Below are 19,107 nucleotides of genomic sequence, written 5' to 3'. Positions count from 1 at the left end.
TCTGTAGCAATCTGAAGAGCATTTATTCAAGAAAATATGGCTGAATCTCAGTAATAACAGTGAGTGATATGGCATTTGAACTTGACCTATTCCCATTCGCACCTCCCCAGTAGCCTGGAAAAGCAACGGCCCACAATCACAGTGGAAACAGGAGTCTGGCAGCCATTGGAGGGGCAGACTGGAACACCTTCAAAGCCCGATTCCTAGAGAATTGTCATTAATTGACCTATTCATTGGTTTCCTGGAAGACCCCACTTACAAGGCTGTCTTTATCTGACTTGTCTTGGAGCTCACCCAGTGAAAACAGCCTTTTCACTGGGGGCATCTGTTGAAAAAAAATCAGAGGTAATTGTTTAAAATTATGGCTGCCTGAGGTGAGCAAACAAAAGGCTTATTAAAAAGTTTAAAAAGAAAAGCTAGGGAATGAAATGTCCACAGTGGTTCTGATATATCTAGGGCTGTGTGCATGCACAGGAAAGAACTGAGAAGCCCCTAAGCTCTCACTTCTGGCTAACACTGAAGCTCTGTGAAAGGAGGAAATGAAGGCTAAGTTGAAACTGTCAAGTGCCTGAGTGTTGAAGGTATGCCCCACCATGCATACAGAGCCCCTTGGGAAACTGGGAGATTTACTGTTTCCAGGCATTTAAGGAATTCTCTATCCAATCATTAGCTAACCTGTAATCTGAGCAGAGATTTTGCAGAATTAATTTAGAAATGTCACTGAACAAACAAACAACAACAAATAGCAATAACATATCCTAGAGAGGCAGAAGAATATGATTTCCAGAGTTGCCACATTATATTATTTAAAATGTCCAGTGTTCAATACAAAATTAAGAGATATGCAAAGAAGCAAGTATGGCCCATACACAGGAAAAAAAGCAGTCAACAGAAACTGTCCCTGGGGAAGCCCAGACACTGGCCCTATCAGACAATGACTTAAATCAGCTATAATAAATGTGTTCAAAAGACAGAGGAAACTATGTCTAAAGAACCTAAGGAAAACATGAGAATGATGTCTCACTAAATAAAAATATCAATAAAGAAATATAAGTTATAATAAAGAACCAAACAGAAATTCTGGAGTTAAAAAGTACAATACATGAAATGAAGAATTCACTAGGAGAATTCATAGCAGATTTGAACGGGTGGAAAGAGGAATCAGTGAACTTGAAGATAGGTCAAATGAGATTATCCAGTCTGAGGAACAGAAAGGAAAAGAATGAAGAAAAAAGGAGAGCCTCAAGGACCTGTGGGACACCATCAAGAGTATTATTAACATATGCATAATGGGAATCCCACAAGGAGACAGAGAGAAAGAGCCAGAAAGAGTATTTGAAGACATACAGGCCGAAAAGTTCCCAAGTTTGATGAATCTTGAAAGTGGCACGAGAGAAGTAAATCATCACACAGAGGTGATCATCAGTAAGACTGACAGCTGATTTCTCTTCAGAAACCATGGAAGCCAGAAGGCCATGGGATGACATATTCAAAGAGTTAAAGACTGTCAACCAAGAAGTCTATATCCAGCAAAACTATCCTTCAAAAACAAAGGAGAAAAAAATGAAGAAATTCCCAGACAAACAAAAAAAGAGTTTGCTGCTAGCAGACCTCCTCTACAAGAAATATTAAAAGAAGTCCTTCAAGCTGATATGAAAGGACCTGAGACAGTAACCCAAATCTACATGAAGAAATAAATTGCACTGGTAAAGGTAACCACACACATAAATATAAAAGACAGCATAAAAGTATTTTTTGTTTATAACTCTTTTTTTGTCCTATCTGATTTAAAAGACAACTACACAAAGCAATAATTATAATTCTGTTTTGATGGGCATACAATGCATAAAGATGTAATTTGTATAACAATAATAGCACAAAGGAGGGGGAAGGAATGGAGCTATATATGAGCTAAGTTTTTGTATACTAGTGAAATTAAGTTGGTATTAATCCAAACTAGACTGTTATAAATTAAGATGTTAATTGTAATCCCCAGGGCAACCACTAAGAGAATAATTAAAAAATATATATGAATACAAAAGAAGGAAGAAATGGAGGAATAGAGAAACAAAAAAGAAATAAGATATATACAAACAAATAGTAAAATGACAGACATAAATCCTACCTCACAGTAATTATGCTAAATATAAATGAGGGGGCCAGCCCTGTGGCAGCAGCCCAGGTTCAGTTCCCGGGCACAGACCTACACCACTCGTCGGCAGCCATGCTGAGGCGGCAACCCACATACAAAATGGAGGAAGACTGGCACAGATGTTAGCTCGGGACGAATCTTCCTCAAGCAAAAAGAGGAAGATTGGCAAGAGATGTTAGCTCAGGGCGAATCTTCCTCTGCAAAAAAAAAAAAAAAAAAAATATATATATATATATATATAAAGTAAACACTCCAATAAAAAGTTGATGATTGGCAGAATAGATTAAAAAGAAAAACAGGATCCAATCACATGCTGTCTACAAGAGACATACTTCAGATTCAAAGGCACAAATAGGTCAAAAGTAAAAGGGCAGAAAAAGATATACCAGGCAAATAGTAACCTAAAGACAGCTAGGAGGATATATTCATTTCAGACAAAATAGACTTTAAGGCAAAAATTGTTTCTAGTGACAAAGAATATTTTACAAGGATGAAAGGTTCAATCAAGAAGCCATAACACTTATAAATATAAACATACCTAACAATAGACATGAGGCAAAAAATGACAGAATTAAAGGGAGAAATAGACAATTCAACAATAATAGTTTAAGACTTTAATACCCCACTTTCAATAGTGGATAGAACACTTAGACATAAGAACAAGAAAATAAGAGACTTTAATAAGACTTTAACAACACTATAAATCAACTAGACCTAACATACATGTATAGAACACTCTATCCCTCAATAGCAGAATACACATCTTTTCAAGTACATATGGAACATTTTCCAGGATAGATCATGTGTAGGCCATAAAAAAAGCCTCAATAAAATCTGAAGGACTGAATCATACACAGCATGTTTTCCAATCAAAATTAATTCAAATAGATCAAAGAACCAAATCTAAGAGCTAAAACTATAAAAGTCTTAGAAGAAAACAGGTGTAAATCTTCATGACCTTGGATTAGGCAATGTTTTCTTGGCTATGAGAACAAAAGCACAAGCAAACAAAGAAAAAACAGATAAACTGGACTTCATAAAAATTAAACTTGCTTGTCCTTCAAAGGATATAGGAAAATGAAAAGACAACAGATGGAACAAGAGAAAATATTTGCAAATCATATTATTTGATGAGTCTAGTATCCAGAATATATAAAGAATACTTAAAACTTACAAAAAGACAAAACAATCCATTATAAAAATGGACCAATAATGTTAATATGTTCATGTGTGTACTGGCCATTTGCATATCTTCTTTGGAGAAATATCTATTCAAATCTTTTGTCCATTTAAAATTGAATTATTTGACTTTTTGTTGAGTTGTAAGAATTCTTTATATGCCCTGAGAATACTAGACTGTAATCAGATATATGATTTGCAAATATATATCTTCATTTTACATTATACATGAGAAAAGAATGCTGGTAAGAATGTGCCAAACAGAAACTTCCCTCCAAGCTAAAATGTGAATTTTTAAGAGCAATTTTGCCTCAGCCTACCCTGACCCCTAAAGGCTTCGAAACCATTTGATCAACTAGAAAAGGTCTCAATGGCAAGACCTCTTTAAAGGTTTTCTCTACATTGTATAAACCTTTCATAATACTTGTAAGTTTTAAGAGAAAAAGCAAAATGGTTCTGAATCTTGCCATAAACTAGGACACAAATGCACAATTTAACAAAAAAGTTAACATTTACAATTACCATAAGCGATTTTTTTTGTGTGTGTGTGAGGAAGATTAGCCCTGACCTAACATTCCTTGCCAAACCTCCTCGTTTTTTGCTGAGGAAGATTGGCCCTGGGCTAACATCCATGCTCATCTTCCTCTACTTTTATATGGGACACTGCCACAGTATGGCTTGACAAGCGGTGCGCTGGTCCACGCCCAGGATCTGAACCTGCGAACCCCAGGCAGCCAAGGCAGAGCGCGCGAACTTAACCGCTATGCCACCAGGCCGGCCCCTACAATTACCATAAGCTTTAAATGTTTAATTGTTGAGGATGAGGCAGGGATGAGGGAGAGAGAAGGGGAGGAGGAATGCTTTATAGTTCATGTTGCTTCACAGATTTTCACAAATTACTAAAATGTTATATGTTTAGTATCATATACAGAATATTCTTTAAAGGCTTTAGTTCTCCTTTCAAAGATGGGCACTTTACTATGTTTTTTAAATTCTTCATTGTTTTACTAATACATAATCAATTAATAACTAGTAACTTTATTTAAAAACACATTTGCTTTTCATAAATGTGTTACTTTGAGCCGTAGGAGAAAATGTCAGCTGTTCTCAAACTGAAGCAATTTTTTTTTTTTTTTGTGAGGAAGATCAGCCCTGAGCTAACATCTGCCAATCCTCCTCTTTTTGCTGAGGAAGACTGGCCCTGGGCTAACATCCATGCTCATCTTCCTCCACTTTACATGGGACGCTGCCAGAGCATAGATCGACAAGCAGTGCATCGGTGCGCTCCCGGGATCCGAGCCGGCGAACCCCGGGCTGTGCAGCGGAGCGCGCCACTCAACCGCTTGGGCCACCGGGCCGGCCCCCTGAAGCAAATTTTTTAAGAGCAAAATTTCATTCAAATAGGAAAGGTAATCTTAGACTCAAAATTACCAGATTTATGCAAACTACTCCTAACGCCATATTTCTACTAATAATTTAGAGATTTCCAAATCCTAAAAATTCAAGAACAAAGGCACATGACAGTCATATAACTCTTATGCAATGAATCACTGTTGCTGATGCTGAAATTCTGTGAATTTCAATGATACTTATCAATTTCTAACAAATGAGTGAGATTGTGTGCAGAGATGCCACAGTCATAATAATCATATTCTGTGCCTCATGATATCACCCCTGTTGTTGGTTTGTGTTGGTTTTGTAACATGACTGCAAATTTTTTGACCTCCTCCCATCACAAAGGGAAGCCTACGTCCTCTCCCCTTGAATCTGGGTGATCTTATAACTACTTCAAACAGAGTAACAGCAAAAAGGATGCTATATAACTTCAAGGCTAGATCATACAAGACCATGCGGCCTCTGCCTTATTCACTGGAACACTGAGTGCCATGTTAAGAACTTTAAATACCCTGAGGCCGCCATGCTGGAAAGGCCACCTGTAGGCTCTTCACTTGACAAGCCCAAGCTGAGCCCATGCCTCTAGTTGTCTCCGTCAAAGTGCCAGACTTGCGAATGAAGAAGCCATCTTGGAAGTATGGCTTCCAAAACTGCCATCTCCAGTCCCAATTGCTGCAATCTCTGGCTTTAAGTTCTCCCCAGCTGTGGCCCAGATATCACATAACAGAGTCAAGTCACCCCTGCTGTGCTCTGTCTGAATCCCTGACTCACAGTATCCATGAGCAGAGTCAAATGCTTGTTGTTTTGTGTCACTATATTTGGGGTGGTTAGTTTCTCAGCAATGGATAACCAGAACACAGACTAACAATTTAATTAAACAAACATTAGATGAGTGTCAATTTTGGGCAAGGGAATTCAAAGACTAGTAAAGACATGGTCCTGGCCCTAAAGGAATTTACAACTCAGCAGTAGATTCTAACTTGCTATCAGCTTGCAGCAACTACTTAACAGCTAGAACAGTATCTGGCACACAGTAGAAAATAAGTATTTACTGAATGAACAAATGAACAATATTATTTAGGGTTGAGTGTTGGATAATATCCATTTCTGCCTGAATTTCAACATTTTTAATCGAGAGGCTAGAGAAAGGTCAGGCTGTTCATCACATCTGTTCAAACAGGATATAAAAATTATAATTTACCTTTTTATTTTTTTATAATCAAGCCACTCTTAGCTGTTTACATCAAGCAGGTCACCCATCTTTTCAAATCATTCACCTTTTTCAATTTATCTTTCACAATATAGGCCTAAAACACTTTGGAAATGATTAAATTAGTAACTCAATGAGCATACTTGGAAAATGGAACCCTCAACTGGACATAATTGCTTAGCCTTTATCAACCTATAAATGAAACAATAGTTTGCAATTCCCAAGTTTTTACATCAACATAAATAGCTTGATAGAAAATACTAATATACTTTAACTACATATTAGATTCTTGCATGCATTTTAGTTAAGTGAATATTCCTAAAAATTTGTGAAATTTTTATCTCACTGCTATCAAAATAATTAGTAACTGAAATGAGACTTTGTTCAATTCCTCTAACATCCCATAACTGACGTTCATAAAAGAGTCACAAAAGAAATCTATCCCCTAAAAAGAATCATTCTACTAGGAGAAATAAGAAAAGCTTAAAATATTCTTCAACCTCAGCCATAACTAGGCCTGATCCAGACTAGTTTATTCAAAAGTTTGGGGTCGATTTCCAGGAGGTCTCTGCTGTCATGTTCCGATTCTATGCCTGCTCGTGATTGAAGATATACAAAAACCCAAGATGACATGCAGTTTCAAAAGTCTATATATTTATTCTACACTTTTTTCTTAGCTCTTATTTTTAGATAATACAGCTTAGATTCAAGCAATTTCTCTTTAAATCTTCGTGTTTCTGACATTTTAATAACATCTTGTTCTTTCTCATTTATCTAAATTATTTCTAATGAGTACACTCATTTTATAACACTGATATTTTAGAACAGAATGAATATGTATATGAAGCTTGTACTGCATAGTAGTAAAGAACATAATTCGACCTGTGGTAAAGTCAGCACAGCATATTAGAATGGTAAATAGAATACTGAGGTTTAAGTCTAACTATACCATTAACTACTTCTAAATCTTTGTGACTCAGTTTCCTGATTTATAAAGTGAGGGGATTAGATGAGATAATCTCCTTCAATTCTATGATTTTATATGTGAGTAATAACAAGCTGTTCTATACCAGACTTATACTACTATTTCTAAATCCAATATATTGTACACTATGCATTGTTTTTCACAGCAATCAAGATTACTGCAGATCTACACCACACAAGTGGCTTAACTTTGAAATTCAGAAAGCAATACGTTTATTTCTATCCTTTTACACGATTCTACCTACTTAAGGCCTAACAGATGTATTTTAACCTTTCCTAAGGGTATAAATAATTTTAAAGATCAAGTCTTTTACAAAAGTCAAATTATAAAACTCACTAAGTAATCAGCTAAATAAATTACTTAACCTTTTAAACAGCTTTTATTAGTAGAACAAAAATCCTCACTAAATGTTTTAAAGTTTCCAAACCCTAGTTCTTGTTCAGTCTAGCTCCTGAACAGAGAATCTTTACAAGATCTTAGCAAATAAAATCCTGTACACTCATTTCCATGTTGCAACAAAATTATCATTTATTGGCTGCATAATATTCCGTTGCATTGATGTACTGTCAGATTTTTAACCCTTCTTCGACTGTTAAGTAATTCTATTGACTCTAGTTTACTGAACTATGCCCAGTGTTGCAGTGAACATCTTTATACACAATTTTTCCTTCTTTTGGATTCTTTCCTTAGGATAATAAGCTAGATAAAAGGATATTTACATTTACAGTTTTTGAAACAAATTGCCCAAGTACCTTGCAAAAAGAGTCTATCATTACATCCTGCTACCCATGTGACTATAACAGCTTATTATACCAGCAAAAATATTAAATATGTATAAAATGATACTTCCTCACTGTAGTTTTTGATAAATAATAATTTTAAATACTGTTCTATACAACTTATTTATTATCTCTCCTGTATTTGATTTGTCCATTTATTTACTGATGCCTTGGTATTTTTTATCAAGTTTTATTTGTTTGTTTGATCAACCTTTTTCTTTTTTTTCATATTTTTTCATATTTTTTGCTTACCTGTTTTTAAGATGTGCCTCCAGATCACAGCGTTGCATTACATCTTGGCACACTGAAGAAAATGGACATAAAACTAATAATTTGTCCAGAAGTTTATGAACTAGAATACTAGACTTCTTACACAGCTTGAAGTGAAGTCTCTTCCGGTCCAGTGGACAGAAATCTTTCTCTTGTAAGAAGTTTCTGAGGCACTTGCAGCAGAATGTGTGTCCACAGGGAGTATCTAGTGGCTGCAACAGAGGCTGAAGGCAGATATGGCAGACCAGGTCGTCGTCCACTTCATTCTGGTAATTGTATAAGTGGTTTTCTCTTGTCCAGTGCTGCTGGCCACACTCAAAACACAGAGGATTGAAGGAGGAGGAGGAGGTCTGTTCCACAGAGACCATCTCATCACTTGTTGTTCCTATTTTGAATCAACTGAAGCAGTTTCTCTATCTTCATATGTTAGACTTCCACTTAAGGTTTGGTTGCCTTTAAAAGACAGTGATGTATTTGACTAAAAACAGGTCCGATTTTCTGGATAAACAAACCAAAACAAAAACCCCAAAAAGTAATTAATATCAATCAAGATAAGCTAATAGTATCAACATAATATTAGCAGTTAACTTCTTTTTTAGTAAAAAATTAAAATTTAGATGAGGTAATAAATTATTCATAAAAATGAAATTAACTAATTTACTTTTTGGCTAAGAAGAATGACTTACATTGCCAAGTTCTTGGTGAAGAAAGAACCTGTGATTAAAAGCAAAGATGCCATATATTATATGGTGTGACATAAGAAACAGGTTGTTTTACTGACTGAAATCCCCAAATACTTCACTGCTCAATGGTAGTTTTAAAGCCACTTACTCTACATAGCATGCTAATAATGCAATTTGAGGTATATTACGTAATATATTTGTATTTGCTATCCCAGTTATGGTTCTTTGCTTCTGACAGATTTTATGCATTTATAGTACTATACCTAAGATCGTGTCTGAAATGTAGTCTCAAGGATAATTCAGAGTCTATTAAAAAAATGACCTTTGCTCTGCAATGTTTGGGAAAAAATGGATTTCAAAATATGATTTGAATATTCTCTCTCTATATAACAGATTATAGAAAGATAAATCTGCACAGCCTATACAAATAACATCTGTGCAAACTCCATAAAGTGCAATACTATTTTATGCCATTAAAAGAAAAAACTTGCTATAATTCAATGAAACAGATAAGATATGTTATAAATTTCAATTCCACCTCATATTATTCCACATTTCCATTTGTTCTTGCTTACTCGGAGCAGCAATTTGTGTGTGTGTGTGTGTTTGTGTCTCTTCTCCAACACAAGACTCTTACAACAGCCTCCTCCAGTTTAGTGCAAGGCTAGCAAGGAATGCTCCCCTCATATAAGGGTTCCCATACTTCTTGCTGCTAGAGCACCAGGGGTTAAAAAATCAACTCCAAAGGCAGTAGCTGTCTATATTCATTCTTGATATTTACAGTCTCTATATGTGCCAAACACTGAACAAGGACAGAGGAGAGGCAGGGAGAGGATAGTTAAGAAAACCCATTATTAAAATGCAATGTAGTAAGCATTCTAAGACAGTTATGCACAGGATGCTATGTAAATATAGAGAAAGATGAGGAGAACTGGCATCTAACTCATTTTGGCTTTGTGGCCGGAAATACTTTCAAAAGAGGAAAAAACATGGATTGCTGAGTTGTCACAGGAAGCATGAGCCAGAGAGAAAAATGGACAAGGGCATTTCACCGAAGTCACAGGGGCTTGAGGGAGCACGGCACAGTCAGGGAATATGAAACAGGTCAAAATATCTGAGGCAAAGAAAATGTATGCAGGGCAGGGGAATTATAAAATGTAGCATCCCTGCCACAAGAACAGAAAGAGTTGGACACCATGTTAACACTACTAGCATTTGTTTCAATGATAAAATTCTCTTCCAATGACATATATGTATTTGCTATTTGGAGCATTTATTATAAAAAGCATATTAACATTTTAGCAGATTTAACAAGAACTGCCAGGAATTACGAGGGGGTGGGACAAGATTCAGATGGGATGGCTGACTGCAAGATAAATTGTGTGTTTTTAAAAACTACTTAATAAAATAACAATGATAGCGGCCTGTGGTCTAAACTATCAGTACCAACATTAAGAGAGCAAACACTTCTTGCATTTTGTAACTCATGGGGCTTGTTCTTTACCCTCTGAGCATCACAACTTTTTAAATGTGAGTGCAAGGTATGTGAGATTAAGGAAAGAAACATCCTTTATCTCAGTCAGGCAGACAGCTTCAACCTAGGCATTTTAATACAGAATGTCTACAGATTCTTGTTTCCTACTCAATTAGCAAGAAAATTCATATATCCTTTGCTCTTCTTTGTTTGTGATAGTGTTTATTCTAATTTTTCTTTTCCTTGGGAAAATACGCTGCAATTCTAGCCTCCCACATAATGACTAAGAAAGCATTTATATTTTAGCTATTTTCTAAATCTCTAAATAACTTTTAGTTCTTTGATTATTTTCATTTTATCACAAAATCTTTTCATGAGGAAAAATAACATGTTCCCATTTAAAACACCAAATAACAACTGCATTATCTCCAGCCCTGAAATACCTGTTACCATGAAACAAACATTAAGTGAAAATTTATCATGGGTAGATCACTAACATGGGCATTTAAACATTGATTAAAGAGTTGAAAGGCCATATAACACAAGTAGTTAAGAGCACACACCCTGGATCCTTGCTCTGTCACTTACTAGCTTTGTGACCTTACTAAATGTGACCTTACTACTGTTTCCTTCTCAAAATGGGGGTAATAACAGTGCCTATCTCAAAGGGCTGATATAAAGAACAAATAAGTTTATATATATATATATACGTATATATATATACACGTGTGTATATATATATATATATATATATACATATAAGTATATATATAGCTTCAAACAGTGCCTGGAACATAATAGATGCTGTGTAAGTGTTAGCTATTACTATAAAGAAACAAAAGTTCAGACAGATTTTATGATTTGTCCAAAGCCATATAACTTATAATTACTTAATAAGATAAAAGGAAGATAAATCTGTTTTTTTCTTGCTGTAAAATAACTCAATAGTAAATTAAGTAATTATAGGAAAGAGGAAAGGTACTTCATGAAAACCTTGGTGTATGAATTTTGTAAGGTCAATGGCAGCCTGACCCTGTTTTTCCAATCCCCAATCCCCTCCTCTACTCCCCACCCAGGCAGATGGTTTTATTTCTACTTTGTGCGCAGGTCCACTATAACACCTTGCACTACTTCTCACACCGTTGTCCCTCACTAAACTACGAGCTCTTGAAAAACGGGACCTCCCACACGGGAGAAGCTCAACAAATGCTGAATGATATGCTTGCTCACTCTTGCTACGTTTAGGTGACCAGAAATACATCTATCCATATAGGAGGATATGCCCATGTTTATATACAATTTTGATTTCAGATATTCTATGAGCACAATTTGAAATATTAAAATACAAGTCAAATAAATAATAGTCAAATATTTTGCAAAATATAAAGATAAAATGTAGCATAATGTGTATCTTTACAAACTACATTATCTGTTTAGTTATTATTCCAGGAATAATAAAGAGATGGAAACTATTAAATTGGCTGGGAATATTACAACACATTTTAAATAATATCCTGAAAAATAGCTAGTGCAATGGAAAGGGAATTATAAGACGCTGTTTACTTCCTAACTCCACTTATGATTAACATGCTTGCTCTTCCTGGTTTATGGGACAAGAATATCCTGGTACATCATCAAGACTCTCAAAAAGAGCTATGGTTTTTCACCATTAATTTGCACACTCCAAAACTATATATTATTCAGATCATTTCTCTTGATGTTATTTTTGATTCAGATTGAAAAAGTCCTCATTGGCCCTAACCTAGGAGATCCAGCCCAGGAAAAAAGATGATGTGCTAAGGATTACCACCAAAGCATGGTTAGATGGGAAACATCTATGGTTCCTTTGACTCATCAATGCCAACAGTCTAAGAATACCCTCTCCTCACATGTCCCCCCGGCAAACTCTTACTCACGCCTTAAGTCTCAGCTCAAACTCTACCTCCTCTGTCAAATCATACCAGCCTCCTTCCTACTCTTGGGTGCACCTCCCTTCCCTTATGTTCCTGCTGCTTTTTTTTTTTTTTTTTTTAATAATTTTATTTATTTATTTTTCCCCCAAAGCCCCAGTAGATAGTTGTATGTCATAGCTGCACATCCTTCTAGTTGCTGTATGTGGGACGCGGCCTCAGCATGGCCGGAGAAGCGGTGCGTCGGTGCGCGTCCGGGATCGGAACCCGGGCCGCCAGCAGCGGAGCGCGAGCACTTAACCACTAAGCCCCGGGGCCGGCCCTGTTCCTGCTGCTTTGTACACATACCTTCATTTCAACAATTCCTGCATTTGCATGCTTGTTTATCTGTCTTCTCACTTCTTTGAGGGTAAAGATAGTATCTTCTTTATCTCTTGTATTCCCAGTTCTTGGCAGATAGGCAACAAAAAAAATTGTTCTCAGGCTCATACTTGAGCATGAAATGTATAATATAGCTATATAAACATACAGGAAAATCTTGCGCATTAATCTGTGGCACTGCAAAGCTATCAACATATTGGACCCTGCCCTATGATTATAAACAAAGAATAAGATATTACTCCCTTGAATCTTCAAAAGTCTGAGAAAAAAGTTTTTTTTCCACTTGATGATATCAACACAAGAAAATTTTATTGTCTATGTTACATATCAGCTTTGATAGCTGCCTCTGTATAAAGCAGTGGTTGTCAAACTTTTACACTTAAGGATCCCTTTATCCACTCTGGACAAGTCTGGCAGTTTCTTGAAAAACTAACATGCAACTATCATATAATCCAGCAACTGCACTGCTGGACATTTATCCTAGAGAAATGAAAACTTATGTTCACACAAAAACCTGTGCAGCTGTATTTGTGATGGCCGAAAACTAGAAACAACCCAGATGTCCTTCAACAGGTGAATGGTTACACAAACTATGGTACCTCCATCATAGAATACTACGCAGAAATAAAAAAGAATGAACTACTCATACGCACAATAACCTGGATGAATCTCCAGAGAATTATGCTGAGTGAAAAAAGCCAATCCCAAAAGGTTGCATACTATATTATTCCATTTATATAATGTTCTTGAAATGGCAATGCAATTAATTAATTAAAATGGTTAAATATTCATTTGTTAATAAAACAATAAACCCATTACTTGTTAACATTTTTATGAAAAATAACTTTTTTTCAAAATAAAAAATATAGTCAGAAGACAGGTATTGTTTTACATTTTTGCAAATCTGGAGTCTCAAATCTGCTTCTGTTTTCAATCTGTTTCAAGTATCCTCCAGAAAACTCTATTGCACACTGATGATTATGAGAATGAGGGTGAAAATAGCAGATAACGTCTTAGTATTACTGGGAAAATAGTTTTGACCTTGTGGATTCAATGAAAGGGAACGGGGGTCTTGGGTCACACTTTGAGAACAACTGGTGCAAAGCACTAAAGGAATCTAATACTCTTCTTTCACAAGAAGTACCAGTCAATAACCAACATTACTTTTAAAAATTACAAAAACTGAGAAAAGGCAAAATGTTGAGATAAGCCTATCCTGAAGGAGTCTGTCTTTCCTGGAATAAAGCTCGAATACAGTTCTTTCCCTAGAGCTCTTCCTACTGGAAGGAGCATGTCCAGATATTTAGCTGTAGAGAAATATTTAGCATATTAATATGAGAGCCTTACATAAATTCTATTCTTAAATTAATCAAAACTTATTTCCTACTGCATGTCACTAGGAAAACTATCAAATATCAGTTTCTAACAATTCCACATTTATAGTTTATAATTCTCTCATTTTCTACATAAAACTAATTCAGCACACTTAGCTCCTATCCCTTTTAGCAAGTAGAAATATTTGAAAACCCATTTAAAAATTCTTAATATGCTTCTTATAGTTAAATGTACCCTATTTAATAATCCAGGAAATAAGTAAGCTAAGCAAAAAATGCTAGAAGCTCTGAAACTCAGGCTCTGAGCTCTATGCCAGCTGGGTAACTAGGTCACTACACAATTCATTCTTTCATTCACCATGTTTATCCAATGTCTACTATGTGCTAGTATATTATATATATTCTGGTGCTTTGGCTTCCTGTCTATAAACAATCAGCTTTGCTTAAATAATAATTGACCACAGGCACACACACACACACACATACACACAGGGAGTTTAAATCTAGCTCTAAAATTCTTATGATTCTAGTTCTTTTCACATACATTAAAATACTTACTGATATGTCATATTTACTTTTTAGTCCCAATATCTGTTATTGTTTTTTGATAACTTTAATAATCTCTTAAATATTCTATAAAAAGGAGGTTAAATTGTGGCTAGTAGAGAACTGACAAATTTCAAATGTCCTTCTACCTTTAGTTCTTCTAATTCTGAACCACTAGGCCCTAATGAAAAACTGTTTTTTCAAAAAGATAAAGGCAAAAACCAACCTGGATTACCTGCGCAATTCCTGCAGGCTCACAGAGTTATACTAAAGTTATACTTTTAAAAATTATACTAAATTATATTACCTTAGAGTAATTTAAAAACAGAATTGATATAAAACTATTTTAAAAAGGAAATACATCATATGGAATGCTGAACATTACCATATAGCTCAATATCTAGACATCCATGCACCAATAAAACGCCTGTGTGGAAAAAACTCTATACCAGGGAAGACAGACTCCTACAGCACGTGGACTCTTCTCCACAGCCAGCTGAGTTGGGGCAATTGCTAACATCTTAGAGATTGTCACAAATTCATAAGTGTTGCATTATACATAAAAGATGCGTGGTGGTTGGTGAGGGGAACTACAGCAGTTTTCATTGGTTTGTTTTTATTGCATGTGATGGTTATCTGCTGGACATAATTTAAAAACTTCTTTATATTACATTGAAAGGCAAGGGCTCTGATTTTAATAAATTATTATTTTTTTAATCATTCATTCTTTTATTTTTTTTGTGTGAGGAAGATTAGCCCTGAGCTAACATCTATTGCCAATCCTCCTCCTTTTTTTCCCTTTTTCTCCCAAAGTCCCAGTAGATAGTTGTATGTCACAGTTGCACATCCTTCTAGTTGCTGTACGTGGGACGCTGCCACAGCATGGCCTGACAAGCGGTGTGTCGGTGCGCACCCGGGATCTGAACCCAGGCTGCCAGTAGCGGAGCGCGCACACTTAACCACTAAGCCACGGGGCCGGCCCCTGATTTTAATAAATTAAATAATCTATTTTATTCTAATGGATGAAAGCTTTCAAACATTTAACTTCTTACACAGTAAATTTAGGAAACATTTGTTTTCAAGCGATTGATGGATTCTTATTTCCAAGGTCTTTTCAAGGTCTAATTTCTATAATTGTGGATCACAATTTCTCCACTCTCAATTATCCAAGGGAGTAAAGGGCCTCAAAAGAGCCTAATGGTGGAGTTACAGACCTGAGTTCAAAATCTGGCCCCGCCACTCACTCACTAGCAATGTGACATCGTAATGTGGCACAGCACTTAAACATCTATAAATCTCAATGTCGTCTTGTGTAAAACAGAAATGGTCTCTTGCTTATGACACAGGATTACTGTGAAGCTAAAAATGTTACACTGCCAGAAAAACCTTTTACAAGTCACAAAGCATTAGAATACAAATTTATGACTAGATTAATGCTTGTAAAGGATGGTGTAGATAAGAACAGACAAGCTGAAGTGCTGGGTGGCCCAAGCTCCTTCCACTGGACTGCTCATCAGGAGGCCTGCATTCAATTCTCACCTCTGCAACTAATAACCAAGCCACACAGCTCACACTTCATCTCTCCAGACTGTCACTTTCTTTACCTATATACCAGTGGGCCAAACTAGATAAGCTCTGAAGTCACTTATAGACCCCAAATTCCATGATTCTAGAAATGCACTTTGAGCACACATTCTGTTTTTTCCCCCAAAATAGAACAAACATTTTTCTTTACTGTTATCCAGCACTGTGTTTCCTATAAAGATGATCTAAATCCAAAGTTTATCAGGAGGGTGTTGTGTGAGTGTTTCTTTTTTGCTTTTGTTTGATCTTCACAGTACTGAACACTCTAAATATCCTGACCTGAAAATTTCTATTTTTGCAGACAAGTGTATGTATAAGAGAGTAGTGCTAGATATATAATTGAACATCTCTGTATTTTTGTTATGGCGGTGTTTAGGAGACGATGCTGCATCTACCTGAAGGACTAATATGGTTGGTTGCTTTGCTTTTTTTTTTTTTTAAGGCAAGCACAGTATATTTATTTGTAGTAGTTATTTATAGTAGTATAAATACATGGTTTTAGAAGGCAGATTTTGTTCCAGAGTCAATCTTATATTTTTCCATAAAAAACATCTAAAGCTACAGAAAAAGAACAAACTTTTCAGTCTTATTTCCCTCAATAAATGCAAAGAAATCAGCAGGACACTGCTATTCTGTGATCAAACCTACACAATAAAACAAATGAAGTGAAACTAAACCACAGTCAGGATATGTTTTATAGTGGTGGTATTACTAATAATTAAGATTCCCAGACTTCCTTATCTTAACTATGGACAAGATATAAGAAATTTCGATGCTGCAGTTTTCCAAGCTAATCAGTGACACCAATAATTAAAAGAACAGATATTAAAGATGCTCAATTTGTTCCAGTTATAACTTAATAAATATAAAAATTATCAGATCAAGAATGACTTTGGGCCAGAACTCAAAGGACCATCAGTGAATGGGCCAGACCTCTATGCTTCTTCAAGACTAACTTAAATAGACAATGGCGTCAGGGTCAGGGAACAAAGCTTTGTTAGCCTTGGAATTTATCCAGAATGATTCTCATGTGTTGTCAGAGGTCCTTCTAATTTATTAAAATAAGTTGTTTGAGTTATATATCGTTCTAATACTAAGAAAAATTAAAAGAAAATCCTCACTATATTGTAACTCACTATTTAAATTCAGACATATCAGAAATAAAACAGCCTTCAAAATAAAATGCCTCATGTTACATGATTGGAAATAAAATAATTGTACAGTAAAGCCAGAAATACAAAGAGGCTATACTATATCAAATCATTAAGATGGTCAACAATGCATCCCAAATTATATTAGTTTCCCATGTTTCAGAAACTGAATCAAATAAAATCCCACTTTTACATGTTATGTGGTAACTAAATAAAATATGCAGTATTTTTGATGGTGAAAAGTGCTGCAAAGAAAAAGAAAGCAAGACAAGAAAGACAGAGTACTGGGAGAAGGACAGCTTTTTAAATAGGGTGATCAGGGAAAAACTCACTGTGAAGGTGGCACTTGGGTTAAAACCAAAAGGAAGTAACCAGAAAGCCATGCGGGTACCTGGTATAAAAACGTTTGTTATAGACAAATGAAATAATAAGCATAAATGCCTTGAGGTGAGAATGTGCCTGATGAGTTCAATACAGTAAGGAGGCCAATGTGGATGAAATGAACAAAGCAGAGAGAAGAAAACAGATCAGAATGGTAACAGGGGCTAATTAAATCTTGTAGGGCCTTACAGAACTTTGGCCTTTACTCTGAGTAAGAATCTTAACAGGATCACTTTGGCTGCTATGTTGAGAATAATCTGAAGGGGCCAAAGGCAGAAGCAATTAGGAGCCTACTGAAATAGTCCAAGCAAGAGACGATGGTAGATTGAACTAGGGTGGACATAGTTGAGATAGTGAGATGTGACTCAATTCTGGATATATTCTGAAGGCAGACCAATATAATCTGCTAATGAATAAAATGTGTGCACGGGCTGATGGTGGGAGGAGAAGCCAAGGATGACCCCAAGGTTTTTGGTCTGAACTGGAAAGATAGAATTAACACAACTGAGACATAAAAGACCAGGGGCTGGCCCAGTGCTATAGTGGTTAAGTTCACATGTTCCGCTTTGGCGGCCCAGGTTTTGCCGATTTGGATCCTGGGCGTGGACCTACTCACCACTCATCAAGCCATGCTGAGGTGGCATCCCACACAGAAGAACTAGAAGGACCTACAACTAGGATATACAACTATGTACTGGGGCTTTGGGGAGAAAAATGAAAAAGAGGAAGATTGGCAACAGTTATTAGCTCAGGGCCAATCTTTCTTAAAAAAAAAAAGAACTCTGTAAGAGAGTAGGTTTAATGGATATGGTCAAGTTTGAACATGTTAAATTTGAAATGCCTATTAGACCCCCAAGTAGAGACACTGAGTAGGCAGTTCAACATACAAGTCCAGTTCAAGGGAGAAGACTGGGCTGATGATATAAATTTAGGAAGCATCAGTGTATAGATAGTATGGAAGGCCATTAGATTGGAAAAATTCACCACAGGAGAATGGATAGGTGTAAGTAGAAAAGAGAAGAGGTCTGAGGACTGAGCCTTGGGACATTTCAACATTAGAGGTCTGTGAGATAAGGAGGAACCAAACTGAGGAGGAGTGGCCATTGTGGTAGGAAGAAAATCAAAAGAGTATGGTGTAGAGAAAACAAAGTGTTTCAGGGAGGAGGGAATGATTAACTGTGTCAAATCCTGCAGGCAAGTCCAATAAGATTAGGACTGAGAATTAAGCTCTGGATTTAGCAACATGGAATTCTCCAGTGACCTTGATACAGAGTTTCGCTGGAATGGTGAGAGCAAAAGCTTCCCAGAAAGAGTTTGAGAAAGAATTGGAAGAGAGGAATTTATTAGAGCAGAGACAATTCTTTTGAGAAATTATGCTATACAGTAAAGGGGGAAATCTTGTATTCTGGGCGGAATTGAGACTATCAGAGGTGATAGTGCCTACCACACCCCCACCCCCATTTAACAAACAAAACACTTTCTACCTCCATATGTACAAGTTTATTATTTGCATCTGCATACATCCTTAATTCCTTTCTTCTTGCATCAGACCTCTCGCTCTCCTGTCTAAAGGCTAATTTCTCCTCTACCTGGGCTCAATATCCCATCCCTTTGGCAACCTTTGTCATTTACCTCATCTTTCTTCAACCTCTCTCTTTTTCCCCTCCGCATAAAAAAAGTTCATGTCTCAACA

At 36.1% G+C, this 19,107-nt stretch overlaps 1 protein-coding gene across 9 annotated transcripts in view; it reads right to left on the bottom strand.

Moving 5' to 3' along the window:
- The window catches only part of LNX2 (ligand of numb-protein X 2), an 80,373-nt gene that overhangs the window by 29,732 nt on the left and 31,534 nt on the right, over positions 1–19,107 (bottom strand). For 3 of the 9 annotated variants that reach the window (XM_087436253.1, XM_087436250.1, XM_014791236.2), the window contains 3 exons: positions 12,386–12,485; positions 8,657–8,684; positions 7,953–8,468 (listed from right to left, as the gene is read on the bottom strand). In XM_087436253.1, coding sequence (XP_087292379.1) covers positions 7,953–8,338 — 386 coding nt within the window. In that variant the 5' untranslated portion in view covers positions 8,339–8,468; positions 8,657–8,684; positions 12,386–12,485. The remainder of the gene's footprint in view (positions 1–7,952; positions 8,469–8,656; positions 8,685–12,385; positions 12,486–19,107) is intronic. The other 6 variants (XM_087436252.1, XM_014791235.2, XM_087436256.1 and 3 more) reach the window with 3 other exon arrangements.

This window comes from Ceratotherium simum, chromosome 10 (genome assembly GCF_057802395.1).
Source record: "Ceratotherium simum simum isolate JZ-2026a chromosome 10, ASM5780239v1, whole genome shotgun sequence".
In the NCBI taxonomy this organism is placed as follows: Eukaryota; Metazoa; Chordata; class Mammalia; order Perissodactyla; family Rhinocerotidae; genus Ceratotherium; species Ceratotherium simum.
Note: the sequence above shows the minus strand (reverse complement) of the source record. Positions and strands in the feature narration are given on the sequence as shown.